General features: G+C 46.0%; 2 protein-coding genes across 3 annotated transcripts in view; one reads left to right on the top strand and one right to left on the bottom strand.

The window, feature by feature from the left end:
* Positions 1-1,472: 1,472 nt before the first annotated feature.
* Tsr2 (TSR2 ribosome maturation factor) lies at positions 1,473-9,717 on the top strand. 2 transcript variants are annotated; one of them, XM_005087839.4, is made up of 5 exons: positions 1,473-1,603; positions 1,777-1,867; positions 5,167-5,258; positions 6,134-6,310; positions 6,512-9,717. In XM_005087839.4, the coding sequence occupies exons 1-5, from the start codon at positions 1,520-1,522 to the stop codon at positions 6,644-6,646; spliced, it is 579 nt and encodes a 192-aa protein (XP_005087896.1). In that variant the 5' UTR covers positions 1,473-1,519; the 3' UTR covers positions 6,647-9,717. The 2 variants fall into 2 exon arrangements, with proteins under 2 accessions (XP_005087896.1, XP_005087895.1); XM_005087838.4 differs by having other exon boundaries at positions 6,134-6,319.
* Positions 7,204-27,563, bottom strand: part of Fgd1 (FYVE, RhoGEF and PH domain containing 1) — a 41,569-nt gene continuing 21,209 nt past the window's right edge. Inside the window, exons 5-18 of the mRNA XM_005087840.4 lie at positions 27,255-27,344; positions 26,279-26,427; positions 23,712-23,868; positions 23,473-23,611; positions 17,079-17,137; positions 16,782-16,928; positions 16,449-16,541; positions 16,232-16,311; positions 11,210-11,240; positions 10,652-10,753; positions 10,198-10,323; positions 9,860-10,021; positions 8,769-8,912; positions 7,204-8,279 (exon numbers count right to left, since the gene is read on the bottom strand). Coding sequence (XP_005087897.1) covers positions 7,974-8,279; positions 8,769-8,912; positions 9,860-10,021; positions 10,198-10,323; positions 10,652-10,753; positions 11,210-11,240; positions 16,232-16,311; positions 16,449-16,541; positions 16,782-16,928; positions 17,079-17,137; positions 23,473-23,611; positions 23,712-23,868; positions 26,279-26,427; positions 27,255-27,344 — 1,785 coding nt within the window. The 3' untranslated portion in view covers positions 7,204-7,973. The remainder of the gene's footprint in view (positions 8,280-8,768; positions 8,913-9,859; positions 10,022-10,197; positions 10,324-10,651; positions 10,754-11,209; positions 11,241-16,231; positions 16,312-16,448; positions 16,542-16,781; positions 16,929-17,078; positions 17,138-23,472; positions 23,612-23,711; positions 23,869-26,278; positions 26,428-27,254; positions 27,345-27,563) is intronic.

Genomic DNA, 27,563 nt, shown 5'->3' with positions numbered 1-27,563 from the left:
GTGAAGAACCAGCCTGCCTCAATCTTAGGCTTTTTTTGCCTTTGGCTTTTAGAGATAGGATCTCTCTGTGTAGCTCTGGCTGTCCTGGAACTCACTCTGTAGACCAGGCTAGCTTTAAACTCATCAAAATCCGTGCCTCTGCCTCCTGAGTGCTGAGGTTAAAGGCGTGTGCCACCACCACCAGGCTCCATTTTAGGTTTAAAAGCCGTCTTATAGTAAAGGCAAACTAGGTTCATTCCTGTTTATGATTAAACCTGTTTCTCAAGGATTGGGCTACCCCCCCCATCTGTAACCTTAACTACACATAGCTCTGTACTGCCTGTTCCAGGAAGCCGCAACCATGCCTTTGTTTCAAAAAGTTGTTTATAACCATCTTGCAATCCTACCTTTGTTTCAAAAGGTGGTTATGATTACCTGTACTTATGACTACTTTATGACCACCCTGCAATCATGGATGTTTCAGGAGGTGGTTATGACTAACTTGTTATGCTTATGTTCTGCTCCTGTAATCCACCTACTTTTCCCCCTTTGGAAATCCCCTACCCTGAACTATAAAAACTTTTGTCTTCTTCACATCCAATGCTGACCTCTTAAACCCCATTTTAGGGGGAGTCAGCCCGTGTGCACGAATAGAAAAGCTTGTTGCAATTAATTTCTTGCTTTAATTAATTTGGCCATGATAATTTAGGCCAATGGTCTGTCTTCTCCCATCTTTGGGATTAACAGCTCCTTCGCCTGTACTTTCCCAGGAAGTCTGGGGAACGTAGTTGTTTCAGGATTTGAGAAAAAAGACGAAATTGTATTACTAAGACACAAATGTGTATTTTGCTGCAGTTGGCAGTAGTGTTCCATACAGGTGTTATGATGCTGTTTGAAATGTAGTTTTAAATTTTAAAAATTACATTTATTTATTTATTATTATTATTATTATTATTATTTTGTTTTTCGAGACAGGGTTTCTCTGTGGCTTTGGAGGCTGTCCTGGAACTCTGTAGACCAGGCTTGCCTCAAACTCACAGAGATCCGCCTGCCTCTGCCTCCTGAGTGCTGGGATTAAAGGCGTGCGCCAATTGTGCGTGAGCACACGTGCCTGTTCATGCCAGAAGGACGTTGAGGTGAAAGAGGAAACTGCAGGAATTGGTTGTATGTTCCCATCATGTGGGGCTTAGGGATCGAACCCAGGTCATCAGGCATAGGGGCAGCTGCCTTTATTCATTGAGCCTCTTAGGGCCCCTCAGCTGTAGGTTCTTTCTCTCCCTCTCCTTCCTCTCCCCATTTCTCCCTCCCTCTTTTTTTCAGCTGTGCTCCCTAAGTTTCCTGCTCCAGGTTCAACTTTAGTTATTAGTATTTACTGCAGTAAGAGGCATCATCTACCACTGACACAATTTTCGACTCTTCTGGTCTTGCCGCCAGGTCAGCAGACAATGAATCTGCGTTCTGAGGATCGGTTTTCGGCTCATTTGGCCTGACGAAGTGGGCCGCGCCATTAGGCTTCCTGGGAGCCACGTGATCTAAAGGGATGATGGCGGGCGCAGCGGAAGACGTGCGAGCGCTCTTCGGAGCTGCAGTCCGCGCGGCTCTGCAGGCTTGGCCTGCTTTGCAGGTGAGTGAGGCCACGGTGGGGGTCACATTTAGGGCTGGGGCAAAATAGGAGCTGGCCGGGCGAGGCGCCTGAGCCTCGGCGGGGGCGGTGTAGGCGGCAGACTCCCAGGCCAGGGCAGGCCACGCCACTCCAATTTCCATGCTGTCATGGTCGGCTTGGGCCTGTGTTCACAGATCGCTGTGGAGAATGGCTTCGGGGGCGTACACAGCCAGGAGAAGGCCGAATGGCTGGGGGGTGCAGTGGAGGATTACTTCATCGCCAATGGTGAGTGAGTGTGAGACATTGCTGTCTGTCTGTATGGTTTGGGAGCGGCGGAGCCTCGTCCCAGAGAGCCCGCGCTTTCCCACGTCGAATGAATGGTGACGTTGGAATCAGAATCGTGCGTTTCGAGTGCTTTGCAGGCAATGACGCTGAATAGTGCTATGATTCTGGACGACACATTTTTACCTTCCAGAGAGTCACTTTCTTAGTTCCTAGAATGGTTATGAAAAGATCCGACTAATAGAACTGGGCGAGCCATATCATGTAGCTTAAAAAATTGATTTATCAAAAAAAATTGCTGAATCAAGGGAGGGAGAGATGGCTCCGTGGGCAAAGGCCGACAAACATAACGATTCCAGTTTGATAGCTGGGACCACATGGAAGGAGATAGCTGAGTCACTTAAGATGTCCTCTGATTCCCCCTACACAAGTAAACATAACTTAAACATTGTTGTATGAGGAGTGTAGCCCAGTGGTACAGCACTGTCCTAGCATGCTCATGTTTCTGGGTTTCATCCCTAGCACCACCAAAACCAACAGCAGTACCTATAATAAAGTAAAAGGCCAGGCCCTGTGGTACAGGCCTGTAAGTCTGAACAACTTTACCATGGCCTTGTCTTATAATAAAAAGTAGAGTTGGGGATATAGGTTTGTGGAAGTGCTTACCTACTACTGTGAGACTCTAGGTTCAGTCCCCCACTGCCACAAATGAATGACTAGGTAAGTGGATGAAAGAAGCAAATATAATAGTATTAAGCTCACATCCAGTCTAGCACATGGGCCATGTTTGTACTTCTAGCACCAGGGAGACTGAAGCAGGAGAAATACTCTGAGTTTGAAGCCAGCCTTGGCTCCACACCCATTCCTGCTTTTCCAGAGAACTGGAAAGATGGCTCTGCATTGGTTCTCGCAGACGACACCTGGGTTCAGTTCCATGTGTTGACTCAAAACTGTCTGTAAACCCAGTTTCAGGCAATCTGACGCCACCTTCTGTCCTCTGTGGGCACCAGGCATGCACATAGTGCACAGGCAAAATCGTCTTCCCAAATATTTCAGTGTGTCATAAGAATTAAGTATTTTACACCTTTTTAGAATTACATTTGACAATCTGGAGTTCTTAATTGGGACTAGCCACAATTGAAGTGTCTGTGCTCAGTGACCACACATGGCTACTTCTACTTCTGCACCTTTGTTGTCTTTGTGGGGAATGAGAGAACAAAAGGACCTAGGAGGAATAGTACATGCTATGGTTTTTATAAAAGTCTCCATTGATGTCCTAGTTTAGTGGATGATAAGTGTTATGATAAAGAGGTGCTCAGAGTTCTTGAGTTATCTGAGCCTGAGGAGAGGCCTTTTATTTGGTTTTTGGTTTTATTTTGTTTTTTGAGACAGTGTTTTTCTGTGTGGCCCTGGCTGTCCTAGAAGCTCTGTAAACCAGGCTGGCAGCCCCCCACCCACCCTTTTTTTTTTTGGTTTTCAGCTTTTGACAGAGTAGTGATTGGGGAGGGTCTTAAGGAATGAAAACCGGTGAAGGAGCTAGAGACATAAAGCACACTCAAGGGAGTTGAGGAGATGAGTGTTGCATTTTGAAAGGGCTTGCTGCATTGTAGGAAGGGAATGTTAGTGTGGTAGAGTATGAGTGTGCATGTACAAAGACCCTACAGGGTAAGGAATGGAAGGCCTTGTGTGCCTTTATATCCTTTAGGCCAGTGTTTATAAAATTCAAACTATAGAAGACTTGTCTAGTTAAGATATTCAATGCAGAAAAGGTTTCTCCAGTCAAATTACATAAGCTTTTTTCTCAGCTGATAGTAGTAGTAGTAGTAGTAATTGGGGACAGTATCTCCTTTGATAGTCCAGACTGTTGTGGAATTCATGTTCTCCCTGCTTCATTTTGCTGAATGCAGGGATTACAGGTGTGTGCCATTGATCCTGGCTTTGTTTTCCATTAGGTTTCTATGGAAATCCTTATTAAAACTCAGGAAAATCGAGCTGGGGATGAGGCCTGGGTTTCAATCCGCAGAGCCACATTAATCAGGCATCATGATTCATGCTTGTAATCTTAGCATCGAGGAGATAAAGGCAGAGGAATCACCAGTCACTAGTTCTAGGCTACCCTTGAGCTACACAGTTGGATGCTAGCCTGGGCTATATGATAACCTGTAACAAAACAAAACAACCCCTTAAACTCAGCAGAGTATTTCTCAAAGGCAAGCTTCAAAATAGGTAATAAAATTCATGAGCAGATTCTAAGGTAAGTAATAGGATGGTGTTTGTTAGTTAGAAAATTCACAATGTAGTTAGTGTAGACTATGAGAAAGAAACACTCATGAGAAGGCAATTTTTGGTCTAGAAAATAAGGGCTAAAATATGACAATGGCAATGGTCAGGAAAAAAAGAGTTTTGTCCATAGAGGGAGTTGGGGAGACATATTTGTGATGAGTGGCTGGCAGGGTAGATTAGGAAACTTCCATTGGCTAGAGGGATCTTGGAGGATGGGATGCTGGTTTGGAAGGCAGGATAATAAATTTGGCTTTGGATGTGGGGACTTGAAGCACCTATTTAACATCTGGAAGAGAAATTTGGAAGCTGTTATATTTTAATGGCAGGTAAAAGCACGGTGTGGAAGAGTTGTGTCTGGGAGAAAGCACGTAGGGAAGAGAAAGCTAGTCTTTCATTCAGAAAACAGAGCATGGACCCGTAAGATAACTAAGGTGCAGTGAACAGGGCTTAGAGTCACAAAGTTTGATGGTGGCTATTAAGGTTGTGATTTCATTTTTAAAAGTAGTACATTCAGCTAAGGGTGTAGTTCAGTGGTTGAGTGTTTGCCCAGCATGTGCCAGACCCTGGGGTTGATCCCCAGCGCACACAACGAAATTAAGTCCCGTATCCATTTCTTCTTACCCATGGCCCTTGAGTCTCTGGACTCCTGTTATTAGTGGAGCTACAGCTGTGTAGGGTCTCTACCCTTCAATACTTCAGCTCTGAAGTGAAGCAATTTCATATTAGGCATCTCATCTCCCTTGTGCCAAGCTTTGTGTTAGATGAGTCTTCCTAACAGTCCCCAAAGAGCTGCATTAGCCTCTCTTTAGAAATGAGAAATCGAAGACTCTGGGGCTATTTGAAGGACACCTCAAGCTGAGGTCGGTTAGAATAGGCAAGGTGAAAGAGGGTGTTTTAGTGAATAAAGACTCACTGCCCCTTTACCTACCAAGCAGATACAGCAGGCAGGTAGTGAAGAATATTGGGCAGGGCTAATGATGTTGGTCTTTGGCCAAAGAGTCCTGTTCTTTCCTATTTAGCTGACATGGAGCTGGAGGAGGTGGAAGATTTCCTTCGAGAGCTGATGACCACTGAGTTTGATACAGTTGTGGAAGATGGGAGCCTGCCCCAGGTGAGCATATGGAGACAGCTGTCAGCCCCCACCTGCCCGTTCTTCTCCCTACTGTCGGTTTGGGACAAGATTTTTGGTTCTGACCATTCTTTTCTTGAGGCATAGACAAGATTTTCTATTGCATTTTCAAATATTACTTTTATTTCTCTTTAGTTTATTCTCAACCAGGTATTTTCCCCACATGCCATAAGCTGGGCCAGATCAAATTCCATCCCTATTCTGATTAACACTGCTCACCCTGGTGAGATTCTTTCATTTGCATCTTCTCTCCCTCTTTCTTTTTTTGACAGTGTTTTACTCTTTAGCCTAGGCAGCTTGAAATGTACTGTGTATCCCAGGCCAACCTCCAATTCATAGCAGTCATTCTGCCTCAGCTTCCCAAGTACTGGGATTATAGGTGTGCAATTCTAGTACCTTCTCTTCCAGCAGGCCCTCATTCAAAGCTTCATACCCTCACCTAAACCCTAGATTTGTGATTGTTCCACTGGACTTTGTTGTTGCTTTATTTTTTGAGACAGGGTCTTACTATGTTGCCCTGGCTGTCCTGGAACTTGCTATGTAGACCAGACTGGCCTCGAACTCATACATTTGCTTGCCTCTGCCTTCCTAGTGCTGGGATTAAAGGCATGTGCCACCACTCTTAGCTGTTTTATTTTGACAGTATCTACCTTAAACTAACAGTCCTGCCTCAGAGGCCTCCCCACATGATATGAATCCTTCACTGCTCCCAGCTGCTTGGATGAACTTCTCAGGGAGAAAAAAGCCCCATTTTCTTCTGTAAAATCCCAACCCCCTCTCTACTCTGCTTTAAACAGAGGCTGGTTTTATGGTAGATTGTCTGAAAACTCCAAACTGATTGGATGTTTCCTTGGTAGGTGAGTCAGCAGCTACAGACCATGTTCCACCACTTCCAGAAGGGTGATGGGGCTGCTCTGCAGGAGATGACCTCTAACATCAACCAAAAAAAGTGCAAAGTCACGGCTACCCCACTTAAGACAGCCAAAGAAACTGGTGTGGATGAAGATGATGTGGACAGCGTAGAAGAAATGGAGGTGAAAGAGGTGCCTGTGCGTGTGTGGGCACGGGTGTCTCAAGGGTTAAGTTTTTGGAAGAGGAGCTAGATTCCCAGGGAAGTGATGATGGTTGTAGGATTGTGGTGGTACTATCAAGAAAGATCATTCACGTAGTCGTGGGAAAGTTGGGAGCAGAGCATGGGTAATTACTTAGTGCTCTCTGTTATATTTTCCTTCCAGGTGACAGCTACAAATGATGGGGCCACAACGGATGTGGTCTGCCCCCAGCCTCAACCCTCTGATCCAGACCCCCAGACTATTAAGGAAGAGGATATAGTAGAAGATGGTTGGACCATTGTCCGTAGAAAGAAATGAATAGGGCAGTAAATGGTTTGCGCCCTTGTTTGCTAAGTATTATGAAAGAGTTATAGGGGCTGTTTTGGAGGACTATACACCTCTGTCCTGATAACCATATCCCTACCTTGTTTTGATAACCATATTCCTACTAGGGAAGAAAAGCCCTAGGATCCTTGGTTGTGTTGATGGGACCTATTTCAGCCCCCTTGATCCTTAAGGTACCGTATGAGAGAGAAGTGCCTCCTAGCTGCAGTGAATGTGAAGTGGGTGATGAGTGTGGCTGTGGTTGGAGTAGAATCCAGACTTGTGGACAGTAGGCAGGTACATTTGTGGAAAGGATGAGAATTTTCCACAGTGGGAGGCTGGCTGGATTGGGACTAGTGAGATACACATGCAGTTGGATGATGTGGTACCTCCCCAATGTCCCCACCCCAGCCTCCCTTACTGCCCAGAACTTGCATCCTTCTGTGAATGCTCCCACCCTGATACTCTTGAGAGTTTGAAGGACTTGACTAAGTGGTGAACTTCGGAAAGTAGGGCTGTTTTAAGTCCAGGGATGAAGCTTAAGACCTTAATAACATAACACCTTCTTGTTTAATCCATGACTTAACCTTGGAATCATCCTTCTGAGAGCTGAGCTTCAGATTTCAGTGAAAGAGTAGTTTCTGTACCCACACACCCTCCCCCCCCAGTAGTCTAGGACTTTGGACAAACGGACGGACCATAGCAGTGCTCTGAAAGTTACTGTAAGCCTGAAATAAACTGTATTTTCTTTAAAAAACAGTATCCATTGTCCTCCCCCCCCCTCCCATTCCCGTCCTGCCCAGTGGCCCTGCCATGGGTCTGGACGATAAAATACTGGATTGCTTTGGGGCTAGGTAGAAGCTATAAGCCATGGGAAAGGCAAGAAGGGTCTAGTCACCACCCCATGTAAAGTCATACATGTGAAGACACTGGCTGAGGAGGCAAGGGTGGGTTGGGGTTTCAGGGTCAGTAACAGAGCTGGCACTTGGTCTCCTGCCTCTGGTGCTTTTGTGGGGAACTGGGTGGAAGTAGGATCTGTGGGGTGTTGGAAGGAAATAGCCTAATTCAAGTGATTCTAGCAATTAGCTCCTGCCCTCCCTGGGGACATGGATTTAAAAAATTAACATCAATGTAGGAATAGTTTTTAAAAAGCCCACATTTTGTGAAAAGATGAATTAAAAAACCCAAGACCCAGCATTCGGGATTGAAAGTGCCCGTGGTGGGAATTCAAGTATTGACTGCATTGGGAGTGGGCTGGTGCCCCCAATTGAACATGGGCAGCTGGAGTGTGGGGCAGGAGTTTCCCGTCCCCCCAAACCCTCTAGGTCTTGTCTCGGGTCTGGGAGGCTTCAGGAGTTTCAGCAGTGGCTCCTGCGGCTGCCACTGGTGTCTCCTCCATCTCCCTGTCCTCAGACAGTGTGGGCCCTGGGCAGAATGTGTCCCCACGGCCCGCCCTGCCAAGCACAGCCATCCAGCGCCGCTGGAGTTCTTCTGTCTCTGGGCTGAAGTACCAGCTTAGGTGGCTCTGGGTGATCTTGAAGACGTGCCTCCTGTCAGGCCGCTCCCCTGCCTCAGGAGGCCCCACCTCAAAGCCAATGAGGGGCAGGCTGCGCTGGGCTTTCACATCCTAGGGAAGAGAGACAGAGCTAGTGTCACCTAGGGGGCTGAGCTGTGCCCTCTGCCCAGTGAAACAACTTTGTTTTTGTTGTTTCCTCTGCTGAAGACCCTCGCCTTCACTGTATGAACAGGAAGATGTCTGCACTAGGACCAGACGCAGGCTACTTTACATATGTCTCCTCCCGTGCCCAAACCAACTGCTAGTCTTTACTATTATAGATTCAGGGCTTTGGTTATTTCCTCCATCTGCACAGTCAGGCCTAACGGTGCCTGTCTCCAATCCTGTTTTCTCCACAAAGCTAGACTCCCCACCTTACCCTCATTTTCCCTCCATACTTGGCCTCCAAACACTTGTCTCTACGTAATGTCACATAAGGATGGGACTTTTGATTTTTCCCTTCGCTAGCCTCACCCTGTCCCCAAGGGACAAGGCACACAGGGGAGGGGCAGCCTGGCATTGTCGGACGGTCAGAGAAACCTGAAGGAGTGGGATGCACACCTGAGGGGCTCCATAGATGTACAGCACCAAGGGTTCATTCTCAGGAACCACAAACCATGCCTTGTGCCATCCTTTCCCACCCTTCTCCATGTAGTGCAGGAAGCTGCAGATGACGCTGTTCTCAGCAGCCACTGAGGCCTGTTTCTGTGATCAGAGACACGGTACGTCAGTGTTGACAGAAGACTTTGCTCTTGCCTTAAATAGCCCCATAGCGTATGGACTATGTGTCAGACAAAGGTAGCAGAGCATATGAGAGATGGTTTAGCCATTGTCACTTAGGTAAGCAAGCTAGGTATGGCTGCTGCCTCTAACGGCTCGTGGACCACAGTGGGGCATTGAAACGCTGGCCAGGTAATCGACATTCACAGCTAAGCTTTCATCTTTCATTACACATGCATTGCCTGCTCTGAGAAGTCCTAATACTGATGAAAGGGATGAGTGGGTGGTTAACACCATCTGCCCCACAATCCTAAGAATAGATGTAAATGCAGGACTTGTGAGAAGAGCACAGAGACTGTTGATGAGATTCCAATTAGCATAAACAAGGCAATTTACAGTCCTGGTGCAGAGTAAGCTCCCTTAAATGTGGGACACCACGATTCATTTAATAAACAATCACCCCCAAATTGTCCTAGAAATATAGGAAGCACCAGTATTAACAGCTTCTGGGTAAAGGACTATGTCTTTTTTAAATGTTGTGTTATTTATCCTATTTCATAATACAAATAGGCCGAGGCAGGAGAATTGAAAATTCAAAGCCAGCTTAGGCTATGCAGTGAGACTTTGCTGATAAAACAAAACCTACCTAGCAGTGTTTTTCTGTCTGTGCAACCTAGCCAAATACCCTCTCTGGGCTTTAGTTTTTGTTCCTATGTAAATTAAGCATAAGAATATGGGTTGATCAGTAATATGTAGAGTACTTTAATAAACATTACTCTTTTAACCCTTATACTCATTGTCCTTGTCTCAAGTCTAGATCACCTGATTAGTGAGTGCACATAGCACCCTACTGTCTGAGATGTTCAGACCTCAACTACACTGGGTCAGTAACTGGAGGGCACACTTTGGGGATTGTGGTTACGAACTCTTACCTCTAGGATGGACCTCCTACGCTGGGGTGTATGCTGGCTGCAGGCTGGACTGCTCCCAGGTGCTCCGTGCAAGGCCACATAGCAATCAGTGCATACACGGTTGGAACGATTGTTGTCATAGATGAGGCGGGCCCGGAACTCAGAGCATTTCCCACAAACCACCTGGGGCAGCAAGTGGGCAAGAACAGCCTAATTGCCTTGGGCTTTTACCTTCACTGTACCAACTACCACAGCCAACCTGCAGCCACCTCCTCCTCAGAGGGTACCCAATCAGAAGTGAACTTTTAGGCTGTCAGCCTGCCCCCACCTTAGCTGTGCCCCTGCCTCCCAACACTCACATGCCCACAGGCCTTGCAGTGGTGCCTGCGTTTGGTGATGGAATTGAAAGGCTCTTGGCAGCGCATGCACATGGTGACTTCCTTTTCCCGGATAGGCGTAGGTGCCCTCTTCCCGAGATCCACGTTCTAGGGGGAGGGTTAGGTCCTGGGTCAGAGACAGCTCCCCAGTTCAGCCAGCCCTCCTTGCCTCTGCTCCAAGGCCTGAGTCATCACTGGTTAGGGAGCACACACATACAGAAGGTCTGGCTCTGCCCCAACCATGCTGCTAATGGAGGTAAGTCATTTTACTTTCTGGGGTACAATTTCTGCATCCCTATCAGCAGAAGACTGCTTCTTAGGGGTCTGCACTGCCTCTCTACTCCCTATTTTCTGAGAAAAAAGAAGATCACTTCGAGGGAAGGTGGGAACGTAGCGCCTCAAAGGGATCCCGGTACTGGGGGAGAGTAAGACTTACTGGAGAGTTAGGGGGAGTATCTTCATCATCTCTGTTTGTTGAGTTCAACAGTTTGAAAGTCTCCAGGGTCTGTTCATGCTTCAGCAGGGTGGAGTTGATTGCCTGGTGAAGAGGTATGAGAAATGAGAGAAATAAGACACCCACCTATCTCCGCCCTCACCACACCTTCCTGGTGCCGTAGCCTGGAGTTCTAGACCCAGCTCTGGCCCTGACACATTCATATGACTCTGAGAAAATCCCTCCCGAAATCCAGGTCTACATCTAGTAATTATAAAATGTGGAAAGGGGAGTGGTAGCTGAAACCTCAGACGGCTTTCCTGGCTACTGGTTAGGTGCAAGCTTTTATAAAGCCTGGTTCAGAGGAGCTGGCTTTTTAAAATAATGCTTGTGTCTGACTCAGAATTTCAGCTTGTTTATCTGTAAGAGAGTAATAATAGCATCTGCTGGAGGCCTGGTGTCCAGGCCCATGCTGTTTAGACAGTTAAGGGAAAGTATAACAGCCCCTAAGAGACCTGATAATGTCCTTCCAGACCCCTACCACAAAGCCTTTGGTGTTACCTGGACCCAGTCTTTCTTCTCTTCCTCAGTCCTTGTAGGGGAAAAAAGAAAGGGTTGGGTTAGGCAGGTCAACAAAAGGCAATCGGAGTGATGTTTTAGAGTTACAGGACCTAGCTTTGACTTCACTTCTTCACTTAAGATTATGTAACCTCGGACAAGTCACATAAGCTTTTTTTATTCAACAATGTCTTCCAGATCCCAGTACTAGGAACTTAGGCTTCAGAGAAGTCCCTGCCCTCAAGGAGCTCATAGTGCAATAGAGGAGACACACAGGGACAACACGGGGATCAGTGTGAGACTAGATGCAACAAAGACCGAGGAGTCCGGAGAGGGGGACCTGCCTCGGCGGCTTTTAAGGAAGGTTTCCAAAGGGAGGTGCTAGGTCTCAGACAAAGGCAATGGTGAAGATTATGTGAGAGTATGGAACACACGTGAGACTGTAACATGCCCGCTTTGCAAAGGGCAGGTTTTTCTCTTCCACGAAGATGGTGTTTGTCACTGTTCTAAGCATCACTAACATGATGTGTAAAGTGCCCAGCATGCTGTCTGCTACAATACATGGTTTGACATCCTTGGCTCTTTTTCCTTGGTTCTTCCATAGCCTTGTGTTCTCCAAGACCTCTGCCGTGGTACAACCTTATCAACCACCCAATAGGAATAGGACCCTTCATTTTCTGCTCTCTTTCATTTGGACTCTTTTATTTTCCTTCCACATGTATATTCTAAGCTTTAAATGTATTTTCCTAATATGAAAATCCCACTGTACCATTAAGACCACGGTATGAAAAAGTTAGGATGTGAGTCAACATTGGGGATGTGGGGATGTAGGTTAGTGGCTGAGTGCTTACCTATCAGGAGGTGGTGGTCAAACAAGTACTAACCTCTTGAGGAGGTGATGTATGATAAAGCCTGCAACTGATTTTGAAATGTATTAAGTCATCGAAAGGGCTCAGTGGTTGAGGGCATGTAGTCGTGCAGAGTTCAGTTCCTAGCATCCAGAGTATCTCCTACCACCTGTTAACTCCAATTCCAAGGTGATTCAGTGTCTCTGATCCTAAGGCAATTGCACTCACGTGCTCAAACCCATACACAGATATACACTCATACACGTAATTAAAAATACATTTTTAAAAGTCATTGGATATTCAGTTTTCTTGGCACCATCTGTTGAAGAACTGTCTTTTCTACAATGTATGTTTTTAGCATCTTTGTTAAAAATCAAGTGGCTAAGTAAAGCTTGATGGCACATCTGTAAACCCAGCACTTAGTAGATAGAGACAGGATCAGGAGTTCAGGGTTGTCTTGTGCTACAGAAGACCCTGTCTCAAAAAAGCAAAAAGTAAGCAAATTAGTTGGGTAAGGCTGTATGTGTTTTCTAGGTCCTATATTCTATTCATCAATCTACATGTCTGTTTTTGTGTCAGCACCATGGTATTTAGTTATGGCTCTGTAGTATAAGTTGAAATCAAGTATGCTAATACTTCAAATACTGACCCAGCACCTAGGTATATACATGAAAGATTCCAGTCAGCACACCATAGAGACTACATGCCCATCTATGTTTATTGTATCACTATTCACAACAGCCATTATGAAATCAGCCCTGGGTTGTATCAACTGACAGGTAGATAAGAAAGTGTGTGTGTGTGTGTGTGTGTGTGTGTGTGTGTGTGTGTGTGTGTGTATGTGTTAGTGGAGTTTCATAAGGAATAAAATTATGTCATTTGCCAGAAAATGGATGCAACTACTACAGATCATTATATTAAGTGAAATAAGGCAGATGCAGAAAAACAAATACCATGTGTTTTATCTCATTTGTGGACTTTAGATCTTACTATACATAAAATCATTTGTACATATGACATCAAAGTAGAAGCAAGACTGTTGGGGGAAGGACAGTGAGAAGCAAGGAGTCCGAATGGAAAGTATGGTCAAAGTACAGGATATACATACTTGTATGAAAAATGTCTTGCCAGGTGTGATAGCACATGCCTTTAATCCCAGCACTCGAGAGGCAGAGGCAGGTGGATGTCTGTGAGTTCAAGGACAGCCTGGCCTACAGAGTGAGTTCCAAGACAGGCAGAACTACACAGAGAAGCCCTGTCTCAAAAACCAAAAGTCTTTATGAAACCTAGCACGATGTACAATTGACATCTACTAATAAACAATTGAAAGCCATTGGATTGGTGGGCGGCTAAAAGGATATATATGTGAGAAACTAAATATAGTTCCATCTTAACCCCTGTAGACTAAATGGTGGTTTTATTAGTGTTCACTGGGATCCTTTTCTGTATTTTGGAAAATATTCATTAATAAAATGTGACAGCAGGTACTAGGAAAATGGCTCAGTTGGGAAAGTGTTTGCTGTACAAGCATGAAAACCTGAGCTCAATCCCCAGTATCTACACAACAGCTAGAAATTGTGGCAAATATCTGTAAACTCAGCATAGAGAGGGGTTTATTCTGACTATATATTCACATAAAGATTTCTTGTTTGTATTTCTCAACTTGTATTTCTTAGCAGTGCACACATGCTGCTTTTGATTTTTAAGAATTATGGTAGAATTTGTGGCCATGCATAAAGTGTATAAGGGTAAAGTTAATATTTTTTAGTTCCACTTACTTGGGAGACTAAGTTAGGAAGACCATTTAAACTCAGGAATTCCAAGGATGGCCTGGGGGGAAAGCCCCCAATGAAACCAAGCCAAAAAGATCTGGTAAATAGGGAATAAACCTACCACAAGACCCAGCAACTCCACTCTTAGGCATATATCCAAAAGATACATACAACAAGGATGTCTGTTCTACTATGTTCATAGCAGCATTATTTGTAATAGCCAGAACTTGGAAGCAACCTAGATGCCCCTCAACCGAAGAGTGGATACAGAAAATGTAGTACATTTACACAATGGAGTACTATTCAGCAGAAAAAAAACAATGGAATCCTGAGATTTGCAGGCAAATGGATGACACTAGAAGAAACCATCCTGAGTGAGGTAACGCAGTCACAAAAAGAGAAACATGGCATGTACTCTCTCATATATGGATTTTAGACATAGATCTGGGGAAGTGCCAGCCTACAATCCCATGGCCAGAGAGTCTGGGAAACAGAAACTTCATTCAGTGGCTGATGGAAGACGAGGCAGACTCCCATGGCTAAGCACTGAGCTGAACTCAAGAAAGCCAGTAACAGAGAGGGAGGACTGATGACCAAAGGGATTAAGACTGGGCTGGTTTAACCTCCAGAAACAGCTAACCTGACAAAGGTTAACTCTTGAATCCCAGACATTAGCATGGGAATCCAGCACGGGACTGATCAAGACCCCCCTGAATGTGGGTGTCAGTGAGGAGGCCTAGGTAATCTATTGAGCCTTGGGCAGTAGATCAGTACTCATCCCGAGTATACACACGGACTTTGGACTCCAATCCAACAATGTGAGATGCACTCTCACCCTGAACTCTTGGGGGAGGGTCTAGGCCCTGCCCTGGATGAAATGACAGACTATGGACACCCCCATGGAGGGCCTCACCCTCCCTGGGGAAATGAGGGGATAATGGGAGGGTTGGGGGGAGGGCAAAGGTGGAGGGGAGGGAAAGGGAGAGGGACCTGGAACTGACTTGTGAAGCAACCTTGTTTCTAATCTAAATTTAAACTTAAAAATAAATTTAAAAAAAAAAGAAAAAAAAAGATCTGTTAAAATCTTTTTGGCTTCTGTGTGTGGAAGGGGAGAGATTCTGGGGATGGAATCCAGGTCCTTATATATGCTAAGCAAGTTCTCTGTTCCTAACCCTAGTTATTGACTCTTAAATCAGTGGTTCTAAGTTTTGGCACACACATCAAATCACCTGAGGAGCTTTGTTGAGAATACTTGCAGACCAATTAAATCAGAATCTTTGGGGATGGAACCTAGGCATCAGTAGTTTTTTGTTTTGTTGATGGTTTGGGTTTATTTTGAAACAGGTTTCTCTGTGTAGTTCTGGATGTCCTGAACTCACTCTGTAGGCCATGCTGTCCTTGAACTCTGTATAACTCTGTGGCTGTTACACAGAGAAACGGTATCATGAAAAAACAATCAAAGTTTTAAGAAATTTGGTATGTGGTTCACACCAGTCATCTGAGCACTAGGGAGACTAAGCAGGAGGATTATTTTGAGTTCAAGGTCAACCTGGGATAATTACAGACAGTAAATATGACTACAAAGTAACCTCTCCATGTCATCCTATTGATACGAGGAGGAAACCAAACACTGCTTGGTGTGTCCCTCTATACCCAGCATTGAGCTCCCTAACTCTAGGCAGATACCGTGTCTGTGTGGCTGTCCCTTTCCCGGATGGTCCTCTTTTCTAGGGGAGTGTGTTGCTCCTTCCTGCTTTCCCCACTGCAGGCCTCAGGGAGGTTCTCTTGGTCTCCCAGAACTTCAAGGCCCAACTACTTTGTTTCTTTACCCTTCTCCCTCCTGCCTTATGCAGTCCCCATCAGAACCTCTCACTTTCATGTAGTCTATCAGCAAAGGGTCATGGACCAATGCACACTCATCCTCAAGCCCTGATCACGACCTTGTTACACACTCTCACCTGGGCTCTCACAAAGCAGTATGGTCAGTGGCTAGGAGCCCATGTGCTGAGCCGAGGTGACCTAAGCTCTAATTTCAGCTCTGATCCTTGCTAGCTGGATCTAGGGCAAGGTACCTCAACTTCTTCAGCTTTAAAAGGAACTCATGGTAGCCAGGTGTGGCGATAGCCATTTTGAATTTTGTTATTCATGATAGGGTTAAGTAACCCACTCTGCACTGCTTGTTCATTGTCCAACATGCTTTCCTGACAGAAGTGCCACCCTCTCCCCACACCATGCATCCAAGTTTCTAGTGTTCAGGATCGCACACACACATAGCTGAAGAGCAAGTCCACATCGTTAGAGAAAGGTGTTCACTCTTTCTCTGGAAAGAACTCTAGGCCTGGAATGTCTCAGCATATCTGAAGTAAAGAGTGAGCTGGAGAGAAGGCATAGGCAAGGACAGGTACCTGGCCTGGAGTTCTAGAGAGCGCTGCTTTCCTGATACCAGGAAGGTCCGAGGCATGTTGAGGTTGGAGCTCTCCTTTAGCTGAATGGGGAAGGGAAGGGTCATGGTGAAGCCTACAGAGCTCCGCAGGGCCCTGCACATATGCACATGCAGACTGGGGTCAAGGTATGCATGCTCTCCTCAGTACCAATGCCCCACCCCACATTTCCACTTCTCACCTCCATGCCATCTACATCAATGCGTGCCCGCACGCTAAACTTCTGGCCAAGGAGCCGCAGCCTGGGCACGCAGTAAAGGAGGCGGTCGTTGAACTAGGAAGGAAAAGATTTGGGATGCATGAAAATGTCATGGGAGTTACTTCCTAGTGGTAACCTGGTCAAGTCACATATAAATTGTAGTTACACGATCTATAAAAGCAATATATATATTCTAGCTCACATAGTGAAAATATAATGGAAGAAATGGCTAGAGGTCTATTGTTGAATGACTGCCAGGTCACCTATGTATTAAGGGAGGGTACGCCCACCCACAGGCCCACACCTGACACTTACTAATATGAGGTATCGATCTTGAGTGGTCCCATTCTTTGCAGACAGCTTAAGAATATGGCCTTCTTTTATGAGCTCTTTGGTGGGACTGACAATGTCTTCCTCACCCCCTAGCAGCTCATAGACCTTCAGCAGTTTGTGCATTCGTTCCTGGCAGTGAGAACAAGGTAAAGTTTGGGGTGGGCAACACCTCCCCCCTTGGATGTCATCAAGTTACAAGCTCCCACCCCCCCCCAGTACCAGAACAGAGCTACCATAGCGGGACGGCCAAGGAAGGGCAGGGATAGGAGGGTCACTTACCATTTTCCGGATGGCAGCATTAGAGTGCTCTGCTGCTGTGGCTATCAGCTCCAAAGACTCTATGGCACAGAGAAGTGGGATCAGATGGGAGTCAAGCAGAGACGAAACTCTGGGGACTTCTCTCCGCCACCAATATCTCCTCCTGGCCCGACTACACTCTCCCCTTCCCAGCAAATGCCAGCCTCAAAAGATGCTCATGGCAACATCATTTCAAATCAGAAGCTGTCCAGACTAACATCAAAGTAGCAGAAATATGGGATAGCTGGCAGCCAATAAAATGTAAGCTTGGCAGGAAACCTGGTCGTGTTTGGACAGTTATTTCTGGATATTGGGACTATGGATAGTTCTTGTTTGTTTTGTTTGCTTGGTTTTTTTTTTTTTTTGAGGCAGAATCCCCTGGGTGATCTCAAATCAAAGCAAAGCAGCAGCGGCAACAACAAAAGATTAAAACTAAAGAAGGCTGGGGATGTAGTTCAGTTGGTGGAGTGTCTGCTTAGCATGTGCAAGGCTCTGGGGTCCATCCCTAGCACAGCATAAACTGCATGTGGTGGTGTGTGCTATAATCCTACCACAGGCGGTAGAGGTAGTAAGGTCAGAAATTCAAGGTCATCCTTAGGCAGACAGCAAGTTTGAGGTCAGCCTAGATACATAAGACCCTATCTCAAACACACACACACCGAAAATGAAGACGATGATAAAGATAAGGGGGCGGCAGCAGCAACAGCAAAAAACAAAGAGCTAGGAGGAATGTGACTTTGTGGTAGCACTTGCCTTGTGTGATAGAAGCCCTACATTCAATTCTAGTGCACCAGTAAGGGAAGAAGAAAGGGGTTCTATTGTTTGTCTTCCTGATTCTGATTATAGGCACATCTTCTATGCACAAATGCACTTTCACTGCAATGGTGTTTTAGCAATACCAAACCTAAAACAAAAATGTCCAGCCATAGGCGCTCAGTTACATAATTTACAGCGCACTCATATAAGAGAATATCAGGCTTTCCCAATGATACTTATGTAGGGTTTTTAGTAATATGGGAAATGTTTAGAGTGTTTTAAGAAAAGGATACAAGCTTGAATATTAAAAAATGATCAAATTATTGCGAATACATACATCTAAAAAGAGTGTATGCCTAAACATTCATCATGGGACTCAGGTCACAGGTGGCTTCTTGGCCCCCTATTTCTGTCTTCTTCTCTGTAATTTGCATATTTCCTACCGTGACCAGGTGTTACCATGAAAAAATCGAAACGAAATCTCCATAAGCCTCCTCATGTCAAACAAACCCTGCCTCTGCTTATACTGGCTGTACCTTCATGGCCCCCACTCTACACAGTGGACTCCCCGCTCAGAATCTATGCCTGGACTGAAGAAGCACATGTCCCCATGGATCGCAAGCCAGGCCCTGTTTCCTAAGATGAGCACATTCTGGTACTCAAGCAAATCTGTGGCCACTGCTCCAGCTCAAGTCTCCATATGCCTTTCAGGTGCTGGGCCTTTCTCCAACTCTTCTTCAGCCCTGGCAGCCAGAAGGAGCTTTCTTGCACACAGTTTACTGCTTCCCCTCTGCTTAAATCTGTCAATGTCTCACTCTGTGCCAGCACAGCAAAGACCCAGCCCTTTTGTCTAGCATTCAAAGCCCTCGGTGACTGGCTTCTATTGATTGCCGCGGGTTCCTCCATATGCACCTCCTTAAACATGTCCTGTCTTGCTTCATCTGGCCAACTGCCCGTCTTCTGGATTCAGCTCACTGCGTCTAGCAGCCTTTCCTACGTTCCAAGGATGAGTTAGAACACTGTCCTTGCTTCTTCTTCCTCACTAGTCATACTGCACTTACCACTCACTGCATCTGAGGCTTCCTAGGACAGGGCCGAGTTCCCACTACCTTCCTCAGGGATTCCAAAGGATACTCAGGATAAATTAGCTCCTCCAGTAAACAGAGCCTCAGAAGACAGGTGTTACTATGCCCCATTTAGCTGAGGACAAACCCAAGAGTCAGCCAGGTGATTTTCTAACTGGAAGGTAGCAGTTGCCACGAGAGCTGCTTTTTCTCTTGTATGCTGCAGCTTTCACACCCCAGTAGAGCCCAAAAGGAAGAGAAGACTGGCAAATTGGGGGCACATAAACCTAGGTCTGGGGCTGGTGAGGTGACTCAGAGGTTAAGAGCACTGCCTGTTCTTCCAAAGGTCCTGAGTTCAGTTCCCAGCAACCACATGGTGGCTCGAAACTATCTGTAATAAGTAAGATCTGGTGCTTTCTTCTGGCCTCTGGCCTGCAGGCCTACATGCAGGAGGGACACTATATATAATAAATAAATCTTCTTGAAAAACTTAGGCCTGATATGTGGCTGGGCTCAGATTGGAAACTGTGTTTGCTATCAGAACCTGTCTAGTGATCTACCGTGCAGGAAACAGATCGACCTTACTGGGAATCCCATGTGTACAGTCTCTGGGAGTCTGTTGTGGGGATGTTAGTCTAAAGTTAGAAGCTTTAGTGGGGCCTAGGCTTGGCTTGGCAGCCTGGGGTCTCAATCTAGAGTTCAGTCTTGGGCTTAGTGTAAGTAGGTAGCTGAAGGCAGCAGTCCGAAGCAGGCAGTTTGAGAATTGAATCCAGGTTCTAGAGTTTAGTCTGGGAGCTAAAAGGAGATGAGTCAATCAGCAGAACCAAAAAGATGATTCAGTGGGCCTCAGCTTATGGATTTTACTTTGAGACATAAAAGACAAGGAGCATAGGATCTTGGCTGGGGAACACAGTGTGCAAATCTTAGCTGGCTCTCAGAGGTTCTCAATCAAAGCAGCTCCCAAAACCATCCTAGGAAGCTTATTTGTGTGAAGGGGTGGAGGGTGGCGTTAATATAGGGGACACTGACATTTGCTGTAGAGACTCAGATAAGTTTGATGCTAGTGAAAAACAAAAACCATGACACTGAAGTCAATAAGCTCAACCTGATGGCTAATGCAGTACGGCTGACAGTAGCCATCAAAAATAACGAATGCTGCCGGGTGATAGTGGCACACACCTTTAATCCCAGTACTCAGGAGGCAGAGGCAGATAGGCGTCTGTGAGCTCGAGGCTACCCTGGTCTACAGAGTGAGTTCCAGTACAGGCTCCAAAGCTACAGAGAAACCCTGTCTTGAAAAAAAAAACAACCTAATGTTTATTGAGTCTTTGCCTTGTGCCAGGTAGTGTGCTTAAAGTTTTAACTCCATTATCTCATTTAGCATCTCAAAATGATTCTGAGGTAGGCAACATTATCATTCCTATTGTGAGAAAGGTTATGAGATAACCAAGGCTGAAGTTTGCTGGAAAACACATATGCTTTTATGTTGTATTGTTTGGTTTATTTGGGGGGGTGTTAGTTTTTTTTTTCAAGACAAGGGTTTTCTGTATAGTCCTGCTGTCCTAGAATTCACTCTTTAGCCCAGGCTGGCCTCCATCCTGCCTACCTCTGCCTCCCAAGTGCTGGAACTAAAGGTGTGTACCACCACATCCAACTGGGTTTAGGGTTGTTTTTTTTTTTATTTGAAGCCCTGGAGATTTACCCTGTGGCCTCACACACGCTAAGTGCTCCACTGCTACTTTTTTTCCTTCCTAAGTTTTAAGTTTCCCAGGTTGGCTTTGGATTTACCTTGTAGTCCAGGTAGTTTATCCTCACGCCTTGGCCCCTATAGTAGCTATGATTACAAACATGAGCCACCAAGGTACCTGGCCTAAAAGGCACTTTGTTTTTGTGTTTTTCAAGACAAGGTTTCTCTGTGTAACTGCTCTGGCTGTAACTTGGTTAGTAGACCAGACTGGCCTTGAATTCACAACGCCTACTCTACCTTCCCAAGTGCTGAGATTAAAGGCGTGCGTCATCACTGCCTGGCTGGAAAGCACTTTCTTGAGGCTTAGTTTTTTTTAATAATTTATTTTTATTTTATGTGCACTGGTGTTTTGCCTGCATGTATGTCTCTGTGTGAGTGTCAGATCTTGGAGTTACAGACAGTTGTGAGCTGCCATGTGGGTGCTGGGAATTGAACCCAGGTCTCTGGAAGAGCAGTCAGTGGTCTTAAGTGCTAAGCCATCTCTCCAGCCCTGAGGTTTAGGTTTTATGGTTTGCTCGTATTTGGAGAAGAATATGGTACTTAGTATGCAGCTGTCTGTTTGCAGAGCTCGGTTACCAAACTTTCTAGAGGCTAGCTCTATTGAGAGGTCTAGGCTGGGTAGCAAAGTGCTCTCATCTGGTTGGGTAAAGGGTTTGGGATTAGCACAGGAGTCAACTGTTTGCTCCCCATCCCTGTGACATGCAGACTTTCTGTTTTCCTGCTCCTTTCCCGGCTGCTTCTTCACCTCCTTTGCGGGTCCCACTTTCCTGGGTTTTGAAGCTTAACCTCCCATTTTCCCTTCAATTTATATTTCACTCCCTTTGGCAATACTAAGTGTGGACCAATGACATTCAAATCCCTCCCTGGAATGCTAGACTCATCTGTCTAAACTGGCAGCTCACCAAACAGCATATCTCAATAACTGTCATTCAGACAGTTCTCATATGCTGCCTAAGGTGGTCTCAAACTCAGTGATCTTCCTGCCTCTGCCTCCCAGCTGTATCACCATACGCAGCAAGAACCATCAGTGTGGTTTATGATTTACTTTTAAACTGTGTGTGTATGTAAGTGCACATGGAGTCCTGATCCCTCTGGAGCTAGTGAGTTACCTGGGTTTGGGTGCTGGAAACCGAACTTGGCTATATAAGGTGGTATATGCTCTTAACCACAGAGCTCTCTCTCTAGCCCCAAGAACCATCATTCTGGACTCTACCAATCTCCATTATCTATGGTATCTTAGACTTTTCAGTGCCACTTACCAAAAGAACACATCCTGAATGGAATCATTTTTCATTACTTCTGCTGCTACTATTTTCATCTACGTCAGCTTTCGTCATATAAGGTTATTGCAAAGGCCCTCTTATAGATTTCCTGGCTCCTTCTTTATTCTCCAGTTAATGCTAACCATGACCTTCCCATAACTATCCACTATACTCAGAATAAATTAATCACTTCTTCTCAGCCTTCAAAGCTTTGCTCTGCCAACCTCTCTTCTAATGACCATTCTGCCTTCCCTTGTCACGCTCAGGTCACACTGACCCTCTTGTTGTCATAGAGACACATCTACCTCTACCCACTTGCCAATCTCCCCCTGCTTTGGGAACTCTACATTTGATACTACAGCTGCCTGGAACATTCCCCTCCCTTTGGCCCATGGCAACTTTCTTGTTATTCAGGTTTTGGTTCAACCATCTTCCCTGCATTGAAGTCACCCAACTGCCCAGTTGCTGTTACATCATTCTCTTCTACTTCTCCAAGTCACGCTTAGCACCTGGCAAATATTTTCCTGTGTACTTGTCACATTCTTATTGGGTCTCTCCAACTAGAATACATGCTCCCTAAGTCAAAGACCTCATCTATTTGGCTCAGCTTCCTAGTCCCAGTGCCTGGAACAGTGCACGAACGCTTAGCTGTTACGTTAATGATGAATAAATGAAAATATGAGCTTAAGGAAGAGCCAGTGGGCTAGAATCAAGAGCTCTAACTGGGGTCTGGCCCTATACAGATGCGGTCAACATGGAAGGAATCTAAACCAAATACTAGTCTAGTTGTTCACTGAAAGAAGACTCACTGTGAGGAGGAGGAGGAGGAAGGGGAGGAAGAGGAGAAAGGGGAGGAAGGGGAGGAAGGGGAGGAGGAGGAGGAATCTCAACCTATAGATTAAAGCCCGAGAGGCATAAAAAACATGGGGGCACGACGTCTGGAAAAATCAGTACTAGAAAGGCAACATCGGGCTTCTGGTCAGGCTTGAAACCTTTTAGGGAGGTTTATTCTTGGCCAGCAGGCCAGGAGTAGAGTGTTAACTCTGGAGGATGGAAAATTAGAAGTCTGGCTATATGGGGCTTTTACTCGGGAGCTCACCCATGGAGAATCAGTGAAACAGGCTTGGCCTGAAGGATTCAGACTAGCCTCTGAGTCTAAAGGTTCAGGTCTGGAGATTTAAGCACCCTTTCATTTTGTACTCCATTACTACTGCATCCAGAGATGAATCTTGAGTTCAGCCTAAGAAATGCATGGTCTCCTGAGGGGATCATACTAGGCATGCCCCTTAGACTGTATAGTTTCAGTCAGAAGTTCCTAACTGGATACTTTCTAGGTAATAAGGCAGGGTAATGAACTCGGAGGTTCATCCTAACCTCTCACCACAGAGCCTCAAGGTAGGCCCCTCAGTCTGGAGAGTCTATTCTGGGATTTTAATTACAAATGTTGGAAGAGCAGCCTATGAATGAAATGTGGAGTCCTGCCTCAGATGTCTGGGCTAGATCTACCAGTGTGAACAAGTAGGGAGGGCCTAGGGGCACACACTCACTCTGGGCATCCTTGCTGTCCGGGGAGCCATGAGGCAGCTTTAACAGATAGTCCTTAAGAAGAAGCTCATAGCGGGGGATGCGCTGCACGGGCTCCAGCATGTGGTGCTGCAAGGTCAGGTTGCCACAGGCTTCTTCCTTCTGTGACAGAAGCAGAAAAGCTCAGGTCTAGCTAAAGACCTCCCCGTGTCCCTGTAGACCTTTCTTCCTGAAGCATGTTTCATCAAGTTTCAGCCCTTACCTGCACTTCATGGATGATGACTTTAAACTGGGTAGAGCGCTCTGTCCATGTGTTAACCAGCTCTACAGCCCGGTCGAAGTTTTTCACATACTCGCCATACATCTTGAGAAAGGGTGCCAACTTCTGAAGGATGTCACCAATGCGTGGGTAGCGGTCCCTAGAGTAGAAGCAGGGACTGACATGGTCCTGTTGATCCTCCCACAAATCTCCAGCCTCATGAAGAAAGCCATTTTTCAATCGCTTACTTCTTTGGCAATGCTGCTTATATTATAGGCCAATGAGGCTGAGAGACTCAGTTTGGTACCTGCAGCCTGGGAAACACCAGCTCCAACTGTCCATACTGTAAGGGCCACGTATACATTGATTTGCGCCCAGTCTTGAGCCATACCCAGTCAAGCCCTGAGACTAGTACTGTCTTGTAGGGTAAGAAAAGTAACCAGGTCTTGTTGAACTCTTGTGGCCACAGTGTGACGTGAAAGACAGAGCAGATTTCGGGTCACAGGATGGAAAGGCACATGTGGGAACTAGGCTTTCTGTTAGCCCTCCACAGCCACAGTTTTGTAAAAGAGGCACACTTTAGCCTGTGAGTGGAGGGAACATGGAGACAACTTTAAGCAGGCAGTGACATGGCCTGGTTGTTGTTTGGGAAGACCATTCAAGCAGGTGGTATAGACAGTATAGTCTAGATCAAAAGAGAAGAACCTAAAGGCCAGTCAGTCTCTACACCCTGCTCTTCTCCCTTGGGCCTTAGCTCGTTCTCACATCACTCTTTACTCCTAGGGTAGGCTTCGCACCATTTGTCTGCATCCCCAGTCTCCCATCATCACCTTTAGTCTCCCATCATCACCTGTACCCTGGCACTGATAAGAGCAGTAGCTCAGGCCAGCCATGGTAGCACATGGACCTTTGTGAGATCTAGGCCAGCCTGATCTACACCGTGAAGCCCTGTCTCAAAACAGAACAAAGAGCAGCAGCTCATAATCTTCAAACACTTACATGCCAGAAATTCTTTTAATCCCTAAACATGTATTAATACATGTAATTCTTAAAATAACCCTAAAAGGTAGGCCATTAGTTTTGTTCCCATTTTAAAGATCAGGAAGGCTTGAGTACAGCTCATGGTAAAGCACTTGCCTAGCATGTGCAAGGCCTTAAGTTTAGTCCTTAACACTGTAAAAAAACAAACAAAAGTACATACATGAATAAAGATGAGGAAGCCAAGATACAGCAACGTAGGAAACTTGCTTAAATGTAGTAAGTAGCAGAGGCAGAATTTGAACCGAGCCATTTTAGTTCTTTGATTGTTTGTTTTTTCAAGACAGGGTTTCTCTGTGTAGTCCTGGCTATCCTGAAACTCACTCTGTAGGCCAGGCTGGCCTCGAACTCAGAGATCCACCTGCCTCTGCCTCCCAAGTACTGGGATTAAAGGCTTGCGCCACCATGCATGGCTCATTTTAGCTCTTTTTGTTTGTTTTTCAAGACAGGGTTTCTTTGTGTAGCCCTGGCAGTCCTGGAACTCTATTTGTAGGCCAGGCTGGCCTCAAACTCACAGAGATATGCCTGCCTCTGCCTCCTGAGTGCTGGGATTATCATTTTAGCTCTTAAACTCACTCTTTCTGGTTTTTTATTTTTTTGAGGCAGAGTCCCATTATGTAGCCTAAGCTGGCCTCAAATTCACTGATCTGCCACAAACTCCCTAGTGCTGGGATTATAAGCATACAACACCGTAACAGCTAGATCGCAACATTCTTTTTTTGGTCTTAAATTTGATGATGATGATGAGTGGGTATGGTGTGTGTGTGTGCACGTGCATGCATGCGCATGTGCATGAGAGAGACAGACAGAGAGAGGAGAGAGAGAGAGAGAGGGAGAGAGGGAGAGAGAGAGAGAGAGAGAGAGAGAGAGAGAGAGAGAGAGAGAGAGAGAGAGAGAGAGAGAGAGAGAGAGAGAATGAACGTGGGCACATACAGCATGTGTGTGGAAGTCAAAGGACAACTATTTCTTTCCTTCCATCTTTATGTGGGTTCCAGTGCTTGAACTCAGGTTGCCAGCAGCAAGCAGCTCTACCAATTGGGCCATCTCATGAGTCTTCTCATACACTTAAGGGCTCTGCTATTCTACTGTAGCATTCTAGGTCCTGGTCTATGTCCACATTAGATTGTGAAAGCTTAGAAGGCAGAAGTTGGGCCTTTTTTGCAGAAAGAAAGCAGGTAAAAATGAACTTATTTCATGGGGTGGTGGTGATGCATGCCTTTTATTTCAGCACTCGGGAGGCAGAAGCAGGTGGAGCTCTGTGAGTTCAAGGTCAGCCTGGTCTACAGAGCTAGGTCCAGGATAGCCAAGGATACACAGAGAGAAACCCTGTATAGAAATACCCTCCATACCACAAAAAAAGAATGAACTTATTGTCATGATGCTGGGAATGGAATCCAGGGTCTTGCATATTCTAGACAAGAACTCTGCCACAGAGCTACATCCCCAGCCCAGGAATGAAATCCAATGTATACATTTGGGCTTTGCATGCAAGTTGATGCCCGAGTAAACAGACTGGCTCTGGAGCCCCTCACCATTCCTCCATGCGCTTCTCTAGCTCAGGCAGCAGGAATTGCTGGTGGAAGCAATAGATGGAGCAGATGTTAGAGAAGATGCCATGGACAACATCGGCGGGGAAGGAACTGCGGTTCCGAGCTTCTTCCAGCAGTCGGGCACAGAACACCTGTGGACCAAGGCAGATGCACTCAGCCCAGCTGACACTAGAGCTTAGCTGGGGAAAGGAGAGCCAGCAGTTAAGGGGAGTTCTGCATTTCTGAGATCAGTAGTGGTCTTGAGACTGAGAACAGTGGGAATGGAGAGAACTGTAGGTCATCAAGATTAGGACCCAGAGTTAGGAACTGGAATGATGCCAAGTTAGGACCTGGAGCAAGGTCAGAAGCTGATCCAGGTTCGGAGAGAAAATGGGAATTAGATCTCTTTATTTTAACAAATATTTGTGAGTGTCTTGTGTGTAAAGCACTGTCTTGGAGGCTAGAATGGAACAGTGAAAAAAAAGACCCCTACCCTCAGGGTTCTAGTGGATGCAGGGTCAAGAAGAGAATCAAGAGTTAGAATGAGGTCCATGAGGAGGGATAAATTCAAGGGGGGAAGAGTGAGCAGTGACAGAGTCACAATGACAGGACTGGTACATGTCTGTTAAGAGTTAGGAGTGATGATTAAACTTGTAAACATAATCAGAATTGGCTTCAAGGTCAGCAAGAGACTTTACCGCTTCTGGATTCTGGTCTTTTTTTTTTTTTTTTCGAGACAGGGTTTCTCTGTGGCTTTGGAGGCTGTCCAGGAACTCGCTTTGTAGACCAGGTTGGCCTCGAACTCACAGAGATCCACCTGCCTCTGCCTCCCGAGTGCTGGGACTAAAGGCATGCGCCACCAATGCCCGGCTTGGATTCTGGTCTTAAGGGTGGAGTTAGGCTCAGGCCCTAAACATTTCCTCTGTGGAACCTACCTACCACATCCTAAGGTCCTGGGACCCTAGAGGGGGCCATTCACCTGATCCAGGAGATGGAGCCTGGAAACATAGGCCTTCTCAGTTTGCAGGAGCTCATTGGCAATATGGAACACCTTCTGCTGCACAGTCAGCTGGAAAGGAGAAGTGACCCTTGAAACAGTATCTCTACCCTAACCCCAGCTCCTTCTACCCGATTTTCTTCCCTCCCTCCCTTCCCCCACTCATTTATCAGGTATTGCTATGTGCCCTCGACTTAGACTGAAGTGATCCTCCTACATCGCTTCCCCAGTAGCTGGACTACAGGCAATGTCATCATGCCTGGCTCCCCTAAGAGAGTGCACATGATGCCC

The sequence above is a fragment of the Mesocricetus auratus genome, unplaced genomic scaffold, assembly GCF_017639785.1.
Source record: "Mesocricetus auratus isolate SY011 unplaced genomic scaffold, BCM_Maur_2.0 Super-Scaffold_100003, whole genome shotgun sequence".
Taxonomy (NCBI): Eukaryota; Metazoa; Chordata; class Mammalia; order Rodentia; family Cricetidae; genus Mesocricetus; species Mesocricetus auratus.
Note: the sequence above shows the minus strand (reverse complement) of the source record. Positions and strands in the feature narration are given on the sequence as shown.

Bases quoted from the DNA above. Each gene is read 5' to 3' on its own strand.
- Tsr2 (XM_005087838.4), top strand. From the start codon at position 1,520: ATGATGGCGGGCGCAGCGGAAGACGTGCGAGCGCTCTTCGGAGCTGCA. The intron at 1,868-5,166 runs GTGAGTGAGTGT...TTTCCTATTTAG, and splicing joins GGATTACTTCATCGCCAATG to CTGACATGGAGCTGGAGGAG. The intron at 5,259-6,133 runs GTGAGCATATGG...TTTCCTTGGTAG, and splicing joins AAGATGGGAGCCTGCCCCAG to GTGAGTCAGCAGCTACAGAC.